Source organism: Enhydra lutris, unplaced genomic scaffold (assembly GCF_002288905.1).
Source record: "Enhydra lutris kenyoni isolate GAN:26980312 unplaced genomic scaffold, ASM228890v2 scaffoldscaffold13, whole genome shotgun sequence".
NCBI classification, from domain to species: domain Eukaryota; kingdom Metazoa; phylum Chordata; class Mammalia; order Carnivora; family Mustelidae; genus Enhydra; species Enhydra lutris.
The window spans coordinates 47,181,593-47,201,049 of record NW_019154097.1 but is presented as its reverse complement, the minus strand read 5'-3'; the positions used below and the strand labels follow the sequence as shown (position 1 = coordinate 47,201,049).

General features: G+C 57.1%; 1 protein-coding gene across 2 annotated transcripts in view; it reads right to left on the bottom strand.

Annotated features, from left to right (window-relative positions):
• Positions 1-19,457, bottom strand: part of LOC111145681 (NADPH--cytochrome P450 reductase) — a 59,634-nt gene that overhangs the window by 9,301 nt on the left and 30,876 nt on the right. For both annotated transcript variants that reach the window (XM_022500776.1, XM_022500777.1), the window contains exons 2-3: positions 16,964-17,154; positions 666-714 (exon numbers count right to left, since the gene is read on the bottom strand). In XM_022500776.1, coding sequence (XP_022356484.1) covers positions 666-714; positions 16,964-17,142 — 228 coding nt within the window. In that variant the 5' untranslated portion in view covers positions 17,143-17,154. The remainder of the gene's footprint in view (positions 1-665; positions 715-16,963; positions 17,155-19,457) is intronic.

Sequence of the window (19,457 nt, the reverse complement as noted above, 5' to 3'; positions counted from 1 at the left end):
TGTCACGTTCACGGTCGCAGAAAGAAATCACTACAGAGCTCGGGAGAGGCGGCGGTGTCTCTGAACTCTGCAAGGAGCTCTAAAATCAGCAGCTACAGAAAAGCCTGGTTTATGACCACGCGTGATACGCCACCCTTTGTGTTTTAAAGAGATGTGAGAATCTGGGGGCTGGAGGTATTCACATACGGGAGCTCTAGAAGGATCCACAAAAGGCTAAGAACCATGGTGCTGAGTGGCAGGGACAGGAGGAGAGAGGCTTCCTCCTGAAGAGTTTGGGATTTTAAGCATGTGGATGTAGTACTTTCCCGGAACATGAAATACTTCATCAAAACCAGAGAAAACCATGGCTGGGCACTAGCCACAGCCGTGTGAGGTTTCTATCTGCGCGGGCCCGGGGCCAGGACCGGGCAGGAGTAAGGGGACAGCCCTGGAGTCGGAGGGAGGGGCTGGTCTCACAGTGTGGTTGGTTCAAGAAGTAAACAGCCAATAGACAGCGGAAGCTTTCCGGGCCAAGCAGGACAGCTTCGGGGCTTTGGTGAGACGAGAACGTTCATGCCTGTCCTCCTTTCTCTCCCCGAGCTGGAGCTGGCCTCCCTCCCCCGTCTACCAGGGCCTCGACCCTGACCCCTCGACCCCTCAGGGAAGGGCACAAAGAGAAAACTCACCGTCTTCTTCATCTTTTCCACAAAGCTGCTGTCCTTGACGGAGGACATCCTGAAAAACAAAAGTACCTGGTGGGCATGGGGTGCGCGTGGCCCCGGGGCAGGACTCTGAGTCGAAAGCCTCTAGAGACCCCCCCCACCGCCAGAGCGGGGATCGGGGGCCATTCCCAAGGATCAGCGAGAACAAAGAAGGGTCAAGGACGTTACTCCCATCACTCACCATCCAGTCCATCCAGTCAAGGGGTCCGGATGGCCCTGTCTCACCTCCAGTCCCCGCAGGCGCCCACGGCCACCGACGGGGGCACGCAAATCCCTTCAGAGGCTTTGCCCCAAGCCCCCCTTCCTGTCTGAGCACTGGGGCCACAGAGACCTGCTCCCTTCTCCATGGCACCTTCTGGGGACCTGCACCTCGTCCCCTCCAGACAGCAGCACCACTGCTGGTGGTGCTCCCAGCCACTGGCCTCCTGCCTCCCCCTTCCATTTCCTGTCCTTTTCTCTTCCTCCTTGCCCCAGGCTTGCGGGGTCACCTAAAGATGCGCAGTGAGGGGCGCCTGGGGGGGCGCAGTCAGCTGAGCGTCTGACTCTTGGTTTTGACTCAGGTGGTGATCTCAGGGTCGTGGGATGGAGCCCCGTGTTGGGCTCCGCACACGGTGTGGCGTCTGCTCGAGATTCTCTCTCCCACTATGCCTCTGCCCCTCCCACCGTTGCTCTCTCACTCTCTAAAATAAATAAATAAATCTTTAAAAAATAATCAAAAATCAAAAATAAAGACCCACCCAGTCAGCCTTGCCAGGGAGCCTCAGGCTCAAGGCAGCAAGGCACAAAACCCAGACCTCTCCCTGAAGGGCAAATCTTCGGGAAGCACGCAATGTGGCCAGTCTGAATGCAGTGACCAGTCTGAACGCTAAAATGTGGTTGTCTCAAGATGGCACTGTTAAGGACATGAAAAGTGAGCCATGACACAGCAGACGTTTGCAACTTCTGTGTATCTGACAGAGGACGTGGGTGGAGAACGTAAGAAAAACCCTACAGATCAATTAGCAAAAGATGGATAATCCAACAGAAAAAGCTATCGAAAGGGGCAGCTGGGTGGCTCAGTGGGTTAAAGCCTCTGCCTTTGGCTCAGGTCATGATCCCAGGGTCCTGGGATCGAGCCCCACAGCGGGCTCTCTGCTCAGCAGGGAGCCTGCTTCCCCCCCCCTCTCCGCCTTCTTGTGCCCCCCCCCCCGGTCAAATAAATAAAAAATATCTTAAAAAAAAAAAAAAGGCTATTGAAAGACTTGAACAAGCACTTTCTTAAAGAGAGCATCTAAGGCTACTATCGGGAGAAGCGGCCTTATTAGTTACCAGGGAAACAGAAGAGAAGACCGTGGCGCAGCAGACCGTGGCTTGGCGGCTCCCCAGTGCTGCTCGGCCGTCTCTCCTGTCTGCCCACACCCCAGCACCTTGCTATCCGGTGCAGAGCAGATAGAGCGCAGCAGTGCCCGTGCACCGAGATCCGTGCATAGAATGTTCCAGCAGCGTTAGACATGTGGGTGCCAAACGGGAAACAACCCTAATTCACGTCCACCCGCAGAACAAACAGAGAACAATATTCTCCATCGTGGCATGAACGATCACTGAGCACACGTGCGTGAATGAGTCCCGGGGCGGGAGGCCAAGTGCAAGAAGCCAGATGGGAGAGAGAGTGGGAGCACGACTTCGTTGTACAAAGTCCCCAAACAGGCAAAACCCATGCACAGGGACCGGAGTCAGGCCACGGTGAGGGGCAGCCGGGGCTCCCAGGGCGCCGAGAACAATCTGTACTTTGATCTGGGAGGTAGTTAGCCCTTGCTCACGTGCTGAGGTCATCTCTCTGTGTGTCCCTTTCTGTAGAGACGCTATTTTCATAAAGGTTATGTTTCCACAATTTGCTTCCCAAACCTGCTTTTTCCCCACAAACAACACCCTTGGGCCGGCAGGGGCGCAGCGAGGTGGGGGGTCAAGCAGGGGCTCGGCAGCCGGGCTGTCATGGCCAGCCCGCCAGTTCGCAGCCAAGTGAACTTGAACCTGGGCTTTGCTGCTCCTCATCTAGAACACGGCCTGACAGATACCACTGTGCAGGCTCTGGCAAATGTCACACGAAGAAAAGGACAAAAAGGGAGCAACGCTGTGTCCGGGGGGGATAGGTGTCCATCTTCCAGGGAGGCTGCTGGTGGTCCGACAGCAGTATTTGTGCCCAGTAAGGGGGTCCGGCAAGGGCCCGGCCCCAGTCTAACTCCAAGGTCTTTGCTCCTCCCACGACATCCTGTGGCCGACTGTGCACGCGCAAATGCAATAATGTCACACAGAACACAGATGTAGGCACGTGCGCGTGCAGACACACGCACCCCCACTGCAGCATGACAATACGTCTGTGCGGGTCCGGGGGCTGGAGTCCGCAGGGAGACCTATCGGGAAGCTTCCTTTGGAGAAGGGCTCTGCCAAGCTGTGTAGACACGTGATTTTGCGAACATAAAGGTAACAGAGCTCCTACCTATGCCCCCTGGGTTTTTCACTACATTAGGTCCAGGACCAAAGCCATTTTCAGGGCCCCAGAGTTCAAGGGCATTACCTGTGGGGACCCACGTGCCCCGCCTACTACCCGCTGCCCAGACCTTCCCACCCAGACATGATCCCGCAGCCCAGGAACCCGGAACAGGCCCTCCCCTCAAGGCAGCAGGGCAAGAGCAGGCCCGCAGGCCCTCAGGCCGACACCCCTGCCCTCCCTACTCCAAAGGGGCCCGGTGTCTGCATGTCTGGCATCTGTCCCGCCCGGCCTCGAACAACCAAGTGTTCCCTGCCTTTCCCATTCATGCTCCGCCCAGACCACGGCGCTTGCAACCCCGCATGCTCTCCCAGGGTTCGGTGCCGGACCCCTACCACTGCACACCTGGTGAATTCTGAGCCATGAGAGCAGATGACCTACACTGAACCAGAAACTCAAGCGTGAACGGATGCTTCAGCGAGGGAAACACTGTGATGAGACGGGGAGAGAAGCGCAGGGATGAAACCACACGTGACTTCCCTCTGCATGTGGCCACAGCCTACACGAGAGCCACTTAAAAAATGGTCAGAATGGCGAAGTTCATAAGGTGTGAACCGACAAACAAAAACAAATGAAATGTACTTAGTTGACACCTAAAAAGCAGCCCCTCAACGGTGCCCCCCCCACCGCAGGTAGGAAGCGCGACCCACAGGATCAAAACAAGAGTCTGTGTCCTTGAAAAAAGGAAAGCACACTGCTAATTCCTCCCAGAAACGGCCTCCAGAGAACAACCCCAGCACCTTGAGAGGGGAAATTGCGGGATTCGAACACGAGAAAGGTGGTTCCTATGCTGTTTCCAATTTTGGTTTTTCATATTATAATTTTGTATTATAACAATAATAATATAATATAATAATAAAGTGTATTACAAACACACTTTACAGTTATAAAAGTGGGGGGAACACAACTCCAATGTCTAAGAATTAGGGAGAGGCTGGACACGGGAGCACAGATCCCACCCACCAGCGGGGAAGGATGCTCGTGACATGCCGCTAAGTGGAAAACGCAGGTTACAGAATAAGGCAGGTGGCACGATCCCATTTTGACTAGAAGGGAAGGTCCGGAAAGCGCGTGGAGAATGGTTCTCTCCCAGGGCTGAGCGACTGTCTTTGTTTCCTTCTTTGGCTGACTTCTAAGCCCAAGCCCCCACCCCTCTTCCCTACAGCGAGCATGAAACGTTTCTGCACCGAGAAAATGAAAACCATATCGTAGGTTTAGAAACGTGTGGAGACAGATCTGGAAGGCTCCGTCCGACGAGGATGATCAGAACCGCGAGGCCCCAAGCAGAGACCGAATCAGAGAAGCTACAGAGCCCTCAGGTGCGGAGCGCGCCTCGCACCTTCCAGATGCCCTGGGCCACGCTGACCTCCCGCTCACGGCTGCCCAGGTGCCTCCGCCCACAACGCTCTCCGTCCCATGAACTCCTGCGTATCCCTTTCGACATAGCACACAATCTCCTCCTCAGGGCACCCCTCCTTGCTCCTCACATGGGAAGGCTGTCTGTCACCACCTTCAGTGTGGCACAGGCTTCCATCCGGGCCCAGGACTCCGAGTCCCTGACCCATCGCTCCATCTGCGGCTCGGGGACAGCTGCTTGGGCCTCTGTACTCAGCCCCATGCCTGGCACCGAGCACGGCCTCCGGGGCCGTCGGGCCTGAGAAGGTGGCTGGAGGGCTCCCGACCCACCTGACATCAGGCTTCAACATCGGCAGAAAAGCCAACTCCTGCCGCTTCTCAAGGACCGTGGTTCTGTCTGAGGAAGGGAACATGAGACTTGCCCACGGGAGGCATGAGGGGTACCTACCCCCACCACGCCAGGAGTGCCAGCGCCGGCCTCCATGGACAATCCTGGAGGATGGGAGGGCGCAGCTCCCATGAATTCCGGACCTGCCACCAAGTGGGCCTGTGACGGACAAGCGGTGGCCTCGCAAGGCCTCAGACTCCTCTTACTGAAAACACCGTGTCTTGGTTTCCGCGGCCTCCCTCCCTGACCTTGTATGTACGCCATCTGGAGTCTGATTAACCCTCAGGGACAAAGAGGGTACTGCCCAGAAGAGAGCCATCTGGGTCACTCTGGGACTTCAAAGATGCCCAGCAGCCCCAGGTAGACCAGAGCGTCCACCCAGAGGGCATCCCAAGACACCAGCAAAGGCCTCCCAGAAGAACTGGGCTCTATTCTCAGAGACAGAAAATGGCTCCCAAGGGAAAGCCACAGAAACTGGCAGCCGCCGGGCTCTTGGATGAGGCCCACGCAGTGGGTGGGCGGAGCGGAGCTCTGGACGCCCTGGGGTGCTTGGCCTCTGCCCCAGGGTGTGTGACACAGGCATGGGGCGGGAATTCCAGGCTGGCTGCTCGGAAAGTGGGGGCCAGGAAGGGGGATGGAGCAGGTTCTGCTGGGAACATTCAAGGGCAGGCAAGTCGGGTCTGCCCTCTGGGGAGGAGGGGACGTTCTCTCTAGAAGCGGGAGCACCTCTGGAGGCCAGCTGGGGCTCCTTCAGTAGCTTCAGCCCGGAGAAAGCAGAAACACGCCCACCCTCTCCCCTGGGCTCCGGGGGTGGCTTCCAGAGATCTGCGGTGGACCCTGCTGCACGGGGAGGAGAAAGCCGAGGAGACTCAGGACGACCCCGTGCCTCTGGTCACCGCCCCGACACGACTTGCTGCAGTTTGCTGATGATCCCACAGGCTCCATGTGGCCTCGTGGAGCAGCAGAACCTGCCCCCATCCCTGCCCCACCAAGCCTGGCTGCTAGGCTCAGGGTGGCAGAGCTCACCGGCTGTCCACGGGGGGCCACATCTGAGTGCCCTTGACCGGTCCGACCCTGCCGGACGGCTCCACACCGGCTGGTGCACCTGGATCCTGCTCTTTCCCAGGCCAGGGAGCCCGAGACTGGGGCCTTCCTGGTTTCCAGTCCAAATCTCTTCCTTTGGAAGCAGGGAATGCAGCTTGCAAACCAGAACCCAAGAGACTGGTGGTTCCACGAACCCGGTGAGCCCCCCGGGGGACCACCCGATTCTGCTGGTCAGCTCCACAGGGCGCCCCCTCATGCCTCCACGGCGAGCCTGCCCAGGCAGGGGGCCCCTCCCGAGGGGCATCGGTGTGGGCTGCTGCGGGGACACGTCCAAAACTAACCTTCTCAGGGTGGGCTCATCCTGCGGAGAGGAGTACTTGCACCCCATGGCTTCTCTTCCGACCCCAGGACTTAAGAGAGAAGGCAGGTTCCGGCCGGCTCCCGGAAACGGGCAGGGAGCCAGCCGCCAGGAACGCGGGCTCTGTCCATCCCTCTGCAGTGCTGGCGGGGCCGGCAGACGGGCCGTGACCTCAGAGAGTGCCCTGGGCACCCCAGCCCCGCTGGAGCCTCTGCCGAGCCCCTGCCTGCACCCGTCCCCACGGGGCGGACTAGGCACTCCAGACCGGGACCTCCCGTGATCCCCTGCGTTGGGGCACCACCCCCCCCCCTTCTGTATGGACCGAGGGAAGGAGAAAACCTTTCCAACCCCGACTCGGGTCTCCTTGGTAACTGTTTATATCGGAGCCCTACTTCCTCCCCCTTTCCCAATTAAAAAAAAAGCAAGTCCTGAGGCTGAACACAGCCCTTCTGGACCCTAGAAGGCGGTTGCGCACGTTGCTATGGCGAAGCCGACTCCACAAAGGAAGCTGCATCGATCCCACTGCTGGGGCGCGTCAGGATCGTATTAAATTAGCTCTGGTTCCCATCTTCCTCGCCACAAAAGAACTGTGGCCCACGGAGCGCCCAGTGCCGAGCCCACATCCCTGGGGCAGGCACCCCGCACGGCGGGCCCCCCTTCCACTGCTGAGACGGCTCCCCCTGAGGGGCAGCCCTGCAGAGGCCTCCGAGTACAGAGAGTCAGCGGACCGGCCCAGGCTCGGAGCCCAGAGACCACACGGGTCCGATTAGGGCTTTCCACTCCTAAATTGGGAGCAGAAGTCTCTCTGGTTTGGGCCCCAGAAGTCAGATGCAGAGCGCCGTTGGGGGAGGACAAAGGGCGGGGGGTGGCAAAGGCACTGAGTCACTTGGAAGGAGATGAGGCCCACCGTCCCCGTGAGTCACTTCGTCTCCAGTCCCAGCAGCACGCGGAGGAGGTCGCCAAACTCCCAGCTCAAATGCAATTCTCTTGGGGCGCGGACTCCTGCTGAAACCTTCCCTGCCCTTGGCGACACGGGGTGGGGGGACAGCTGCTGGGGACCGGCTGCCCTCCAGAGCCAGTGTGGGGGCAGGTTCTCCACTCCCCGGGGCCGAGGCGCCCGCGACCAGAGAGGGGTGAGCGTGGAGCCACGCCGTGGTGGGCAGAGCCGGGGGCAGGCTGGCTGGCATGGGCTCCACGAAGCGGACCCAGTTTCTCAGCTGTGGGCAGAGCAGTGCCCGGGCCCCAGGGCTGAAATCCAGAGCTGCCCTGGGCGGAAACGAGTGATTTGCTGGGGCTTCCACGCGACCCATCAGCTCCCTCGCCTAAGGAAAGAAGAACAGACCCGCAGGAGTGCACCCAGTGCGGATGGTGCCCCCTGCCGCCGCCGCCGTTGGCCAGAGGCCCGTGGGAGGGCACGCGTCAAAGCCAAAACACAGAATGGGCACTCTGACGTACTGAGTGCCTACCGTATGCCAGCTAGTACTCAAGGGGCTCTACATCGTATTTGTTTTAACCACCCCCTATCCTGCCAAGTGGGCAAGGACTTCTATCCCCATTTCACAGGCAAGGACAGTGAGGATAGGGGTGGGGGGGGGAGGGGAGCAGGAAGCCAACTCCAGGCCATGAGAGCCCAGAGCCATGGCAGGCCACGACCGCCCACCAGCAGAGCAGGCTGTGCCTCCCCCATCCTGTCTCCCCCATTCCAGCCTGCGGGGCCGAGCACCGCTCACAGGAATCCCTATACAGACTCTGCGAGCCCTTCCCAGCCCTTCCCAGGGGTCTTCAGGGATCCTCAGCCCTCATCACGTGGGGCGCTCTGAGGCTCCAAGGGGCTGCTGTTTCCCTCAGGGATAGCCTCCCACTCAGCCTTCAGGGGGAGTCACCAGCACACGGATCGGGACTCCCCACCGGCCACGCGTGGCCCAGCTGGCCTGCTCTCCCAACATCATGGGGCAGCGTGCCGGCTTCACCCCTCCAGCCCTGCAGACCCCCAGGTAGGGGCCCCCATTTCCCTCAGTGACCCTCAACTCCCTTCCTGACAACCAACTCCCTTGGTGACCTGGGGACGCCCCTCCCAGAGCCGCCCCACCGGTGCTTGCCCTGAGCTCTTGCACACGCTTCTGCTCAACGTGCCCCGCTTGTGTGTGCTCCTGTTTTCATGTCTGCCAGAGCCCAGCACCCCTCTCTAGAGAGAGTGCCCCCGAGTTGGGCGTGGAAGAACTACTTTACACGGGCAAACATGACGCTGTCAGCCTTGACTCCCGGCCTGCCCGGCCCTTCAGTGGAGAGCAAGCCCCGAGATGAAGGTCACGCTGGAAAATGAGCTCCTTTGTGGCTTTTCAGAAGGAAGCCCCAGTGGGATGCCATCAGCAAAACCCAGACTGTGGGAAACTGAAACAAACCGTCTGGTATCTGGAACAAAAATGCTGCGGGGAGACACGAGGGATGGAGGGGCAGCCCGTCCGGGCCGAGACTTCCTGCCACGTTGAGGAGGAGGAGGCAGGTGCGAAAGGCTGTAGCTACGTCATTCCACTCGCAGGACATCTGGGAAAACGCAAAAACTACAGGGACAGAAATAAGATCGCGGTCACTTGTGGGGGTGGGTGGGGGTCACAGGGAATTTGGGCAACGGAGGAATGTTTTCTGTCTTGACTGTAACACTGGGTCTACAGCCACATGCCTCTGGCAGAACTCATCAAACCAGACTTTTTTTTTTTTTTTTAAGTAGGCTCCGTGGCCCTCCATGGAGCCCAGCACAGGGTTTGAACTCACAACCCTGAGATCAAGCCAGAAGCTGAGATCAAGTGTTGGACGTGTCACTGGCTGAGCCACCCCGTTGCCCCGAACCGTATACTTTAAAATGGCGTGTTTTCTTGCAGGCAGATGATAGCCCAACGTACCTGAACCCCCAGGAGAGGGACTTACAAGATCTAATTATCAACTGCTATTTTGCTTAGATCCTGAATTTTTTAAAAAAGTGTTAAAAAAAAAAACAAAACCCATCCTTTAATCAGGAACTGTGAACACAAGCTCCTGAGGGTCTGGGGATCCGGGAGCATGGAGCTGGTTTTCTGGCTGTGAGGGCAGCCCCGAGCTGCGTGCAGACAGGAGGGCCCTTGGAGTTTAGAAAGCGGGACTATTTTCACATTTCACATCATCTCATAGGAAAGATCTCTGTGATCTGCTACGAAATCATTCCTTTTTTTCAGATTTCACCCGGATGGCAGGACTGCTCCTGAAACACGATGGCTCTCAGATAAGCCAGGAGCCGCAGGGAGGGGGGACACGACTCCGGCTGGCTGGAGAGCTGTTTCCGCCCGCCACCAGTGCTGGCGCTCAAGTTCGCTCTTCTGTGCTCTGTGCGTTGGGGTTTGTTTGAAAGGCTCCACAATAAAAAGCTTTGTTTTTCTTTAAAGCTCTCTCGGGCGCCAGGCATGAAGCTGAGGTATGTGGAGGGGTCCGTGGCGCCCCTCACCTCCAATGGAGCAGAAGAAGAGCCCAGCGGCCTGGGCGGGGTGCAGACCCCCTACAAGGGTGACCCCGTTCAGCTCCACCACTTCTCTGATGGCCTTTTTTTTCCCAAGAGAAGCTGTAAGTCTGGGTTTTATGTGCCAGCCTTTTCAATGTTCTAATTTATTTATTTATTTATTTTTTGGGAGGAGGAGGGGTAGAGAGACGGGGAGGGAGAGACTCTGAAGCAGGCTCCACGCCCAGCATGGAGTCCAACTTGGGGCTCGATCTCATGATCCTGAGATCACGACCCGAGCCGAAATCAAGAGACGCTTAACTGACTGAGCCAGCCAGATGCCCCTAAATGTTCTAATTTAAAACAATGTTCTAATTCCAAGATCTAAAACCCCCGGGCAAGCCAAGGTCAGTCCGTGGGCCAGTCCGCACCAGGAAGAGACTTAGCACTAGTAACAGCTGTTCTCTGAATGTCCCATGCGAGGGTCCCATGTGGATGAGGGGCCCTCACTGTACCAGGGCAGGCAGAAACACCAATGCCCACCCAACAAGACAGGTGCCCCATGTGGAGTGCTGGGTTCTATGGGTGAGCAAAGTCGGGGAAGCGGGGGCCCCTGGAGCTTCGGACTCCTGTGGGAACCATCATACCCAGTGGTCTCTGACCAGGAGCCACCCTGGAACGTTCTGTCCCGGGGCACGAGCCGGGTGGAGGCTGAGGACAAAGTGGGAGCGGGTCGGAGTTACCACTAGCATCATTAGAAGGATGCGCCGCTCTCCTTAACAAGCCTTTAATTGCTATTACAAACGGTTCGAAAGGCCTCCCCAGGGCATACAACCGCGTTTGTGGACCAGGAGACTCCATAGTATAAGGTGCCAATTAATTTATACATGCGATCCAATCCCAACTAAAACCCCAGCAGGGCTGGTTTTAGTCCCTCTTCGGTTTTGGTGGACACTGACATGCTGGTTTCTACACGGAAATGTCAGGGGCCCAAAGAAGCCAAGAGAACCCTTAAAGAACAAAGCTGGATGTGGCTTGCCAGATACAAAGTCAAGAGTGACTTCAAAATCACAGAAAACAGAACAGTGCAGTATTGACGAAGGGACAAAAAAGCAGATCAAAGGGACAGAACAGTCCAGAAACTGACCGGCATTTCACAGGTCAATCATGGGCATCTGACTGATGTCAACACTGGTGCTGAAGGCCGGTGGGAAGACAAGGGCCTTTTTCAGTACCTGGTGCTGGGTGCCGTGGATGGACGCCCACAAGGGACAGAAAGTACCTGCAAGTGCCACACACAACCAGCCAATACCAAGTCACCATCAGCTGGATGGAGGGCGAAGTTTAAAAACTACACCAGAGGGGCACATGGGTGGCTCAGTCTTTGGCTCGGGTCATGATCCGGGGTCTTGGGACTGAGCCTCGAACCTCCCATTGGGCTCCCTGCTCGGCGGGGAGTCTGCTTCTCTCTCTGCCTTTCTCCCTGCTTGGGTTTTCTCTCCCTTCCTCCCTCTCTTTCTTCCTCTCAAATAAATGGATAAAATCTTGAAAAATAAATAAATAAAAGCTACACGGAAGGAAGTTTTTTATTTAAAAAAAAAAAGATTTTATTTATTTTAGAGAGAGAAAGAGAGTGCACAAGCAGGGAGAGGGGCAGAGGGAGAAGCTGGGTGTGGAGCTTGATCTCAGGACCCACAGATCATGGCCTGAGCTGAAACCAAGAGTCAGATGCTTAAACAACTGAGCCATCCTAAGAATCCTAAAAGGTGCCCCTCAAGGAAGTTTTTTTTTTTTTTTTAGAGATGACCAAGCTTTTATTTTTTTAAATAACAGGCTAAAACCAGTGATCCAACTGTATGCAGTACATATATATATTTTTTTACTAACATATAATGTATTATTTGCCCCAGGGGTACAGGTGTGTGAATCATAAGGCTTACTCAATTCACAGCGCTCACCATGGCACATACTCTCCCCAGGGTCCATCACCCAGCCACCCGATCCGTCCCACCTGCCTCCACTCCATCAGGGAAGCTTTTAGAAAAAAACGTAAGAAGAACATCTTTATGACCTTGGGATAAGTTAACCTGGACAGAAAAACATCAGCCGTGAAGGTTTAAGGTCAACCAAAAGGTTGAGGAATTGGACTAAGTGTAAGTCAAGCACTTCTGACCGTCGGAAGACATGCGTAAGAGGGTAAGAAGGCAACGCTTACCGTCTGTCCCTCTAACGAAGGCCTCGTATCTAGAACATAAAGAGCCCCGACGAACCGGCGGGGCCGATAACCCACGGGGAGGTAATGGGCAAAGCCTGGAAAGGCCCTTCACCTTCTAAACGGCCCGTAAAACATATGACAAGGTCATGGGTCTTCAGAGAAATGCCAATCGAGACAGGGTGCCACCACATGCCTGTTGGAATGGCCACAAGAAGAAAGGTGCCAAAAGCACGTGTGAGGACGGGATGTCCCGGCGGCAGGCCGGACACCAGGACAAACACGCTGGCCCACCGTTTAGCAGGACCCCCTAGAGCTGGATTAAACCTTCCCCACGACTTGCCAGCTCCATGTCATGGCACACACGGAACAGAACAATATCTGTTCGGCACCCAAACGCGCCTACTAGAATGTTCACAGTGGTACTGTTTGTAACTGTCCTCCCGACTGGAAACCGTCGGAATGTCCATCATTATCAGAATGAAGAGATTATGGTAATTCACAGGAGGGAAAACCAAATCGAGACAGAAGAACACTACACCCGCCGCAGAGTGGGTGCTCTGACACAGACGACGCCGCGGGGGCCATTCTGGTGACTCGTCCGTCAAAGCACGCGTGAGCTATATACACTCCGGCAGAAAGGTGACCCGCAGAAACAAGGCAGTCCTTCCGGAACCGACCTTCCCTCTGACCCTCCCTGGTCTCCTGCCCCTCATTGCCGGTCCCCCCATGGCCAAGGGCACCAGACAAAGGGGCGGTCAGAGAGTGTGGTTAGAGACCTAACCACAGCTCTCTCTCAGCTTTAACACAAAAAACAAAAGACAAAAAAAAAAAAAAAAGGTCTTCCTTCTGGCGGCCTGGCCTCCCTCTTGTCTGGTCATGCCATCCCCCACTGCTTGCAAAGGATCCAAATCTCATAACTTTGGGTTTTGCTTTGCTCCCTTGCCCCGCCTCGTTCCTCCCAGAGGCTTCCTCCGTTTCCCCAATCCCCAAGCCTGCTCTGAGCAGCTGCCTTGTGCAGACTCCCCCTGGCCCTCCCGGCTCTTCATGCCCAGGCCCTCATGTCCCATCGACTGTGCCTTCGCTGTGCGAGCCCCAGGACTCCCTTCCCTGGCGTCCCCATCTCTCTCAGGCCCGCTTCCTGGAGCGCCCCCTCCACCTGCCTCCCCACAGCCCCTCATCCATCCTCGTCCATCCCCCACGCAGCCCATGGGTAGCCCTGCTGGTCAGCTCTGCCTGCCTCGTCCACGCCCCCGGCCCCACCCCATGCTAGTCACGCAGCCCAGGGCCACGAACAGTCCCCACACTAAGCCCTGAGACTCCCCACTGAGCCAGTGGCCGCTGAGGCTCTGTGCTGCAGCAGAGACTGCGTATGCTGGCTGGGGACCGAAGCAGTCTGGGACAGAGGTGCAGGCTTTACAGCAGGAGGGCCAGGCTTGTGTCCCTGGGGGCCAGCTGAGTGACCTCTCGGAGTGTGTTTTCTCAGGTGTGAAACAGGGCACTGGTGCCACCTTAAGAGGCCGAGGGCGTTGTGGCTAACGGGAAAGCGTGGCCTGTGGAGTCTGCAGGTCTGGCCTGCCAGCGAGCTATGCTCCCTGTAGATCAGGTGACCTGGGTCCTTGGTCACTGTAGTCTCAGTATGCCCATCTGCAAAATGGGGTGAGCTCTTGAAGGGCTCTGGTGAGACTCGACAGGGTACTAACAGTAGGGATAAAGATGACACATGCCATCTGGGGACGGGGTCACGGCCATCGCACCTGGACGAAGCGCTAAACCATGACTGAGATTCGAGTGATTAGAGTGGTTCAGTTTGCCGTCCAGGAGATAAGGAAGGAAGGGCAAGGACTCGGAAAGGTTAAGTCACGGGAAGCATCGCACGACTACTAGGAGGTAGAGGCAGAACTCGAACCTTCGTCACCCAGCTCTGGGGCCCAGACCCCTGCACTGGGAGGCGGTCCCCCGCGGAGGGCCTTCGCGAGCCAGTCCCAGCTGGCTTCCTCACAGTACAGTCAGGGACAAGAGGCGCTGTGCAGTGGCAGACACACCGCAGAGAAGCCAGAACCTCACCGTCACAAGGAGGGACGCCCAGTTTCCCACCCTGGCAAAGAGACAGACTCGACAAGCCACCAGCACCCCTGGCCTAGCAGTTTTATGTCAGGCTTGTTTTGCAAGGCCAGAGCGGTGCTGGGAGGATGGTGGCTCCACGTGCTCCCGTGGCACATGCACGTCCTCTCATGGGGCCCAAGTGTGCAGGGGACATCTCCACTTTACAGACCAGCAAACTCAGGGCCACCAGAAACGGGGACCTGGTCACTGGTCCCTTACCACGCATTTTTCCCCCCATATACCTTCCACGTCAGGAAGGCACGTGGGCCAGTCACCACGCAAGAGGCTGGAGTCCTACTCGCCGGCAGGTCTGTCCATCCTGCCTCTGGCCCTCTGCAGGCAAAGCCCTCCAAGCCTCAGGGCGTGACAGCACCTTCTAGAACCGCTCAACCCCACCTCCCTAAGCACACCTTGCAGGTCCCTCTTAGAGCTCCTGGAGCCTGCCTGGCTCGTGGGGCCATGGCAGACACCCTGATTGGACAATGCACACGAGGGCATTTCCTAAAGCGTTTCTACAAAGCACCCCCCGATGTCCTGACTGCACATTTTCTTCCATGCCAAGGCCACCTTCTTGTGTCCTTGCAGTGCCCCACGCAGGGCTCAACACAAAATACACTCTGACACATGCTGCAGCCACCAGTGCCAGGAACACACTAGGTGACATCACCTAACGCCCACACGAGCCCTGGTGGATGGGGGTCATTGCCTCCATTTAGCAGATGGGGAAACTGAGGCAGGGCGAAGGAAGGGTCTCACCCAGGCCCTGCCCAGCAACAGACTGTGAGCCTGATGAACACAGGGACTTCCCCTATTTTGTTTGTGGCTATCGCGGCTACCTGGGGCAGAGTGGGGCCTTGGGAGATATTCGCTGAGATTTTAAAAATGGAAAACTATTGTCCTATCTGTGGTACGAGGACTGTGTTCTCTAAGCACCGGCTCTGATGTTTGAAGACCGTAACTTTTCCGGGAGAGGCAACAGTCCTGACTGGAACAGGGAATTAGGAGCCCGTGGGACCCGGAGTGCCCAGCCTGGGTATTCTGGCCGGAGTGCGGCCCCCGGGCCTGAACGTGAGACTGGCTCTGGGCGGGACTAGGGGTACCCACTGAGGGCAGGCCTGGGTCTGTGTCTCAGCACAGCAACCACCCTCCTCGGGCCCCCAAACCTGCCCGCAGGCCCCTCGGGTTGGAGTCTGGGTAAAACACAGGCAACAGCCAGCGTGACAAAGCGACCTGGTTACAGGAATGATTTGGAATTCAGCCTTGGGGGACAGTGGTTTCATCTCTTTGTCACACTGTCATTTTTCTAAATCCAAAAACCAGCTGCACTCTTCCTTAATACTTGCTTTCAACGAATCTGCCTTTTTACTTAAACATTTTTCCAAGGAAGCTTTATGGAAGGTTGAAAAAGAAAATCAGTAAAGCAAAAAGAAAACACTGTTACGAATAAAATAGAGCGGGACACTGTCTGTGACATCACGACTTATAATAAATACGTGTTTGGTCTTTGAACCCTCTCTGGCACAGGGCTCCTAAAACCCTCGCCTTCCCTAAGTGAGAAGAGCAACAAAGGCGTCTCTGTCCCTCAGAACCAGCCCCCTTCAGCCACACCGGAGTTTATGGTAAGAAAGCCATTTCTGGAAAGCCCCTAAGGATGGGCCGGTTGGCAGGCGACCAGACCATGTGATCAGAGGGCTTGAACTTTCAGGCCCGCTGCTGACCTCCAGGGCAGGAGAGGAGCAGAAGGTCAACGAGTCCCCAGGGCAAAGGATTTCATCAGTCACACTTGCACTGAGGCAAGGACACCTCCATTCAAACCCAAGGGCATGAGGTTTGGAGAGCTCTGGTTTCAGGGTGCTGAGCACGTCCTTGGGGGTGCTGGGAGGGTGGCACCCCTGGGAAGGGCATGAAGCATCACAGCCCCCACCATCGCACCTCTTCCCTCTGGCTGTTCCTGACTTACATCCTTAATGATAAACCCGTAACCTAGTAAGGAAACTGCTCTCCTGAGCTCTGGGAGCCGCACTAGCCAATGACTCAAACCTGGGGTGGTGGGGGGGGGGGCAGTTCTGGCAACTTCTGCTTTATAGCTGGTGACGCTGGGACGTGCAACTGGTGTCTGAGATGGGGGTGCTGGGGGATCCCATGCTAACTCCAGGCAAGCAGTGTCACACCCGGCGGTGTCCCGCGGCTGGGAGACAACTCCCCACACATCCGGGCACAGAAATGTTCAGTGTGGGTCTCGAGAAGAGGCGAAAAACAGTTCTCCTCCACTGCCGCACCCCTGGAGCTCTAAGCTCGAGGGCTGAAGCGCGATCCTACCCACATCAGCAAGGCCGTGGGACTGAAAGGCAACTGTCTGCATCTCTGTGTGCGGCCTCGTGCAAACGGCCCCTCCCTGTCCCATCGCTTGCCGGGACAAGATCACGGGCCTGGAGGGAAATACCAATTGGGCGCCGGCAGTAGCTCTGACGACCTTTCATGCGGCCGAGCCTCAGATGAGCTACCCGTGGAACGGGGCCTTCTACTCTGGTCGCTGGGAGGTTCCATCGAGAAAGGAGAACATGAAACAGACCCGAAAGAACCTCGTGAACCCCCACATGCTGTGGACACACAAGGGGTTAAGGGAGAGCCCAAGCCCAGGCCACCAGTAAGGCACCACCTGCGTAACTCGACCCAAAATGCTGCAAGGAAGCTCGCACCTCTCGCCTGGCTCCCTCCTGCCCGGGGCCTGCAGACAGGGCCCCGCCAGGACCAACGGACGGGCTCTGGAAGGCTGAGAAAAGGATCTTGAGTAGGGTCACTTACACTGGTTGAATTTTGGTGAACTCCGGGATTTCGTCTTTCTTCTTTCTGAAGAGGAACCAGTAGGTCATGAGGCCCACAATGAGGGAAAACAGAATCATGTCTGTCATGCTGAGAAAAGACACTTCTTCGGCCACGGTCTCCGACACGGTGGCGCTGGCGTCCATGCTGGAGTCCCCCATGTTGACAGGAAACTGCAGGGAGAAAGGACAGGGGTCAGTGGGGAGAAGCAGGGTCTGCCTGAGGCCTGTTGGGGAGCACCCCCTGAGCCCCAGAAGCTTCATTTTGGGTCTGTAGGTCCCAAGAGGGGGAAAGCACCAGGGGCAGGAGCTGCTGGCCCCACACATGGCCACTGGCCCCTCCGAGACACAGCTACAGCCTCGGACCAAAACTCAAGTAGCAAACAGCCCTGCGGTGTCCATGGGGGTCCCACCGCTGGAGCACGGACTGGGCCCCTGCAAACACAGAGAACGGAAGCCACAGATTCCCAGTACCACCGAGCACCCTCCAGCCCCATAAGGGCTTGGAAGGGTTGGTTCCACATGAGAGCGGGGGCCACTTGGAGGCAATCTTTCCTCCGGCTATGCGACAGGCCTGGGCTGCCCCAAACCCTGCCCCTTTCCAAGGCCTTCAGGACTGGCCCTTGGATGGCTCCTGGGAAATCCCATCTGAGCTGGGAATATGCTGCCTGCTGAGTGTCTCTGTACACCTGAGACCTTGGGCCACGTGGATGATTTACTCCAATCCTGTCATTCGGGATGAACCCCAAGGGCTGTGAAACCCATCACATGGGTGTGACCTCTGGGGTGCTGGAGCCAGATAAGGTTAGAGACGCGGTGCTCCATGCCTCCAAGGCTGACTCCCAGCACAAGACCCGCACACCAAGGCACCCGTGAACTCCTGTGGTGAGTAACACTTTATACGTGTGGCCAGGCACGGTTGCTGGAAGCACTGAGCCCCCGTGACTCCAGTGGCCAGGGACAGCGGGAAGCTCGTGCCTGGTTTCTCCTGGACTCAGCCCTAAGGAGCCTCTCCCTTTGCTGGGTTCGGTGTGTATCCTGCCATAATACACCATAACGGGGGTAATAGAGCTTTTCTGAGTTCAGGGAGTCTTGGGGAACCACTGAGGACCCCCTGCACCCCAACCTTGTTCGTTCCCTTGAAAGATGCCCAGCCAGGGCGTCTACCACTGACACCTGGCCAGGAAGCAGATCTGAGTCCGCGCAGGTCGGCGGGGAGTACCCCAAGCCCAGCAGTGCACTTCTGCACTGGGCACAGCCGGACTCAGCCCTGGGGCGCACATCGCTCCATTTTGCAATCCCCGCGGTTACCAAACGGGCTGTCTCCCCCACAGCCACGGCTCCCAGGCTCAGTGGGGAAAGCCTCAGATCTAGCTCAGCAGCTCAGGCCTGGAAGACAGCCTCACATCTCACTTCTGCTCACTGTCCCTGCCTCTGGGAGACACCAGGGCCGCCCCCCCACAGCTGCCCTCGCATCCCGCAGGCCCCGGGCACCAGCTCTGCCCTCCTAGGGCCTGTGGGGCATCAGCTCACTTGGAGCAGATCTGCTTGGTCTCTCCAAAGAGAGCTCGGCTCTCTGCTTTCTCATTTGCCCAAGGTGCTTTTTGAACAGCTGAGTCCCCATGATCATCGCAACGCACCCTCTTTGCTCCCTGATGCTACAGGACAAATTTACCTCTAGAGCCCGCTGTCGATAATTAAGGATGAGCGCACTCAGGTTGAATATCTAGTCCATGTTCATTTGGCATGCCTTCCTGTCCAGCCCTGCCAGGGTCGTCTGGCACACCCACAAGCCTCTGTGTGTCAAGCTCTCACAGAGCCACGGAGGGAGAGGACCCGGCCCACAGAGTCATGCCACGCAGACCCTCGGGGCCCGGCTGACACAGGAGAGCGCCCGCTGCCATCTGTCACGTAGCAACAGTCGGCCAATGTCTGCTCCCTGTCCCATTACCCTTTGCCCTCCAGCCCCGGTCACCTAACCCCCTTACTTTACTGAGGGGAGACTTGTGGCCAAGAAGTGAAATGACCAATGACCATTTCCTGATACATACGTGAGCTGCCTGCCCCACCCAGAAAAGCTGGTCCTCGGGGGTCCCTGCAGGGATGGTGTGCTGGAAGGCTGGGGATCCACACAGTCCCATGCGTCCCATATTTGGTTCCAGCCACCCAGGCCACTGCCATAGACTCCTAAGGGGCCAGCTCCGAAGAGTAGCTGGAGAGAGCTTTTTAAAAAGTAAGCCAGATCATGTCCCTAAACAAACCCTCGGATGGCTTCGTGTCCTACTTAGCACCAAATCTAAAGGCCTTAGCTGGCCTCTAGGCTCCATAGGGTCCGGCCCCTCACCTTCTCTCACTTCTCCCCAGTCACATTAGCCTCCCTGTTACCCCTCAAGCCTCCAGGTCTGCTCCTGCCCCAGGGCCTTTGCACATGTTAATGCCGTCGTCTAGACTCTGTTCCTTCAGTTATCTGTAGGGTT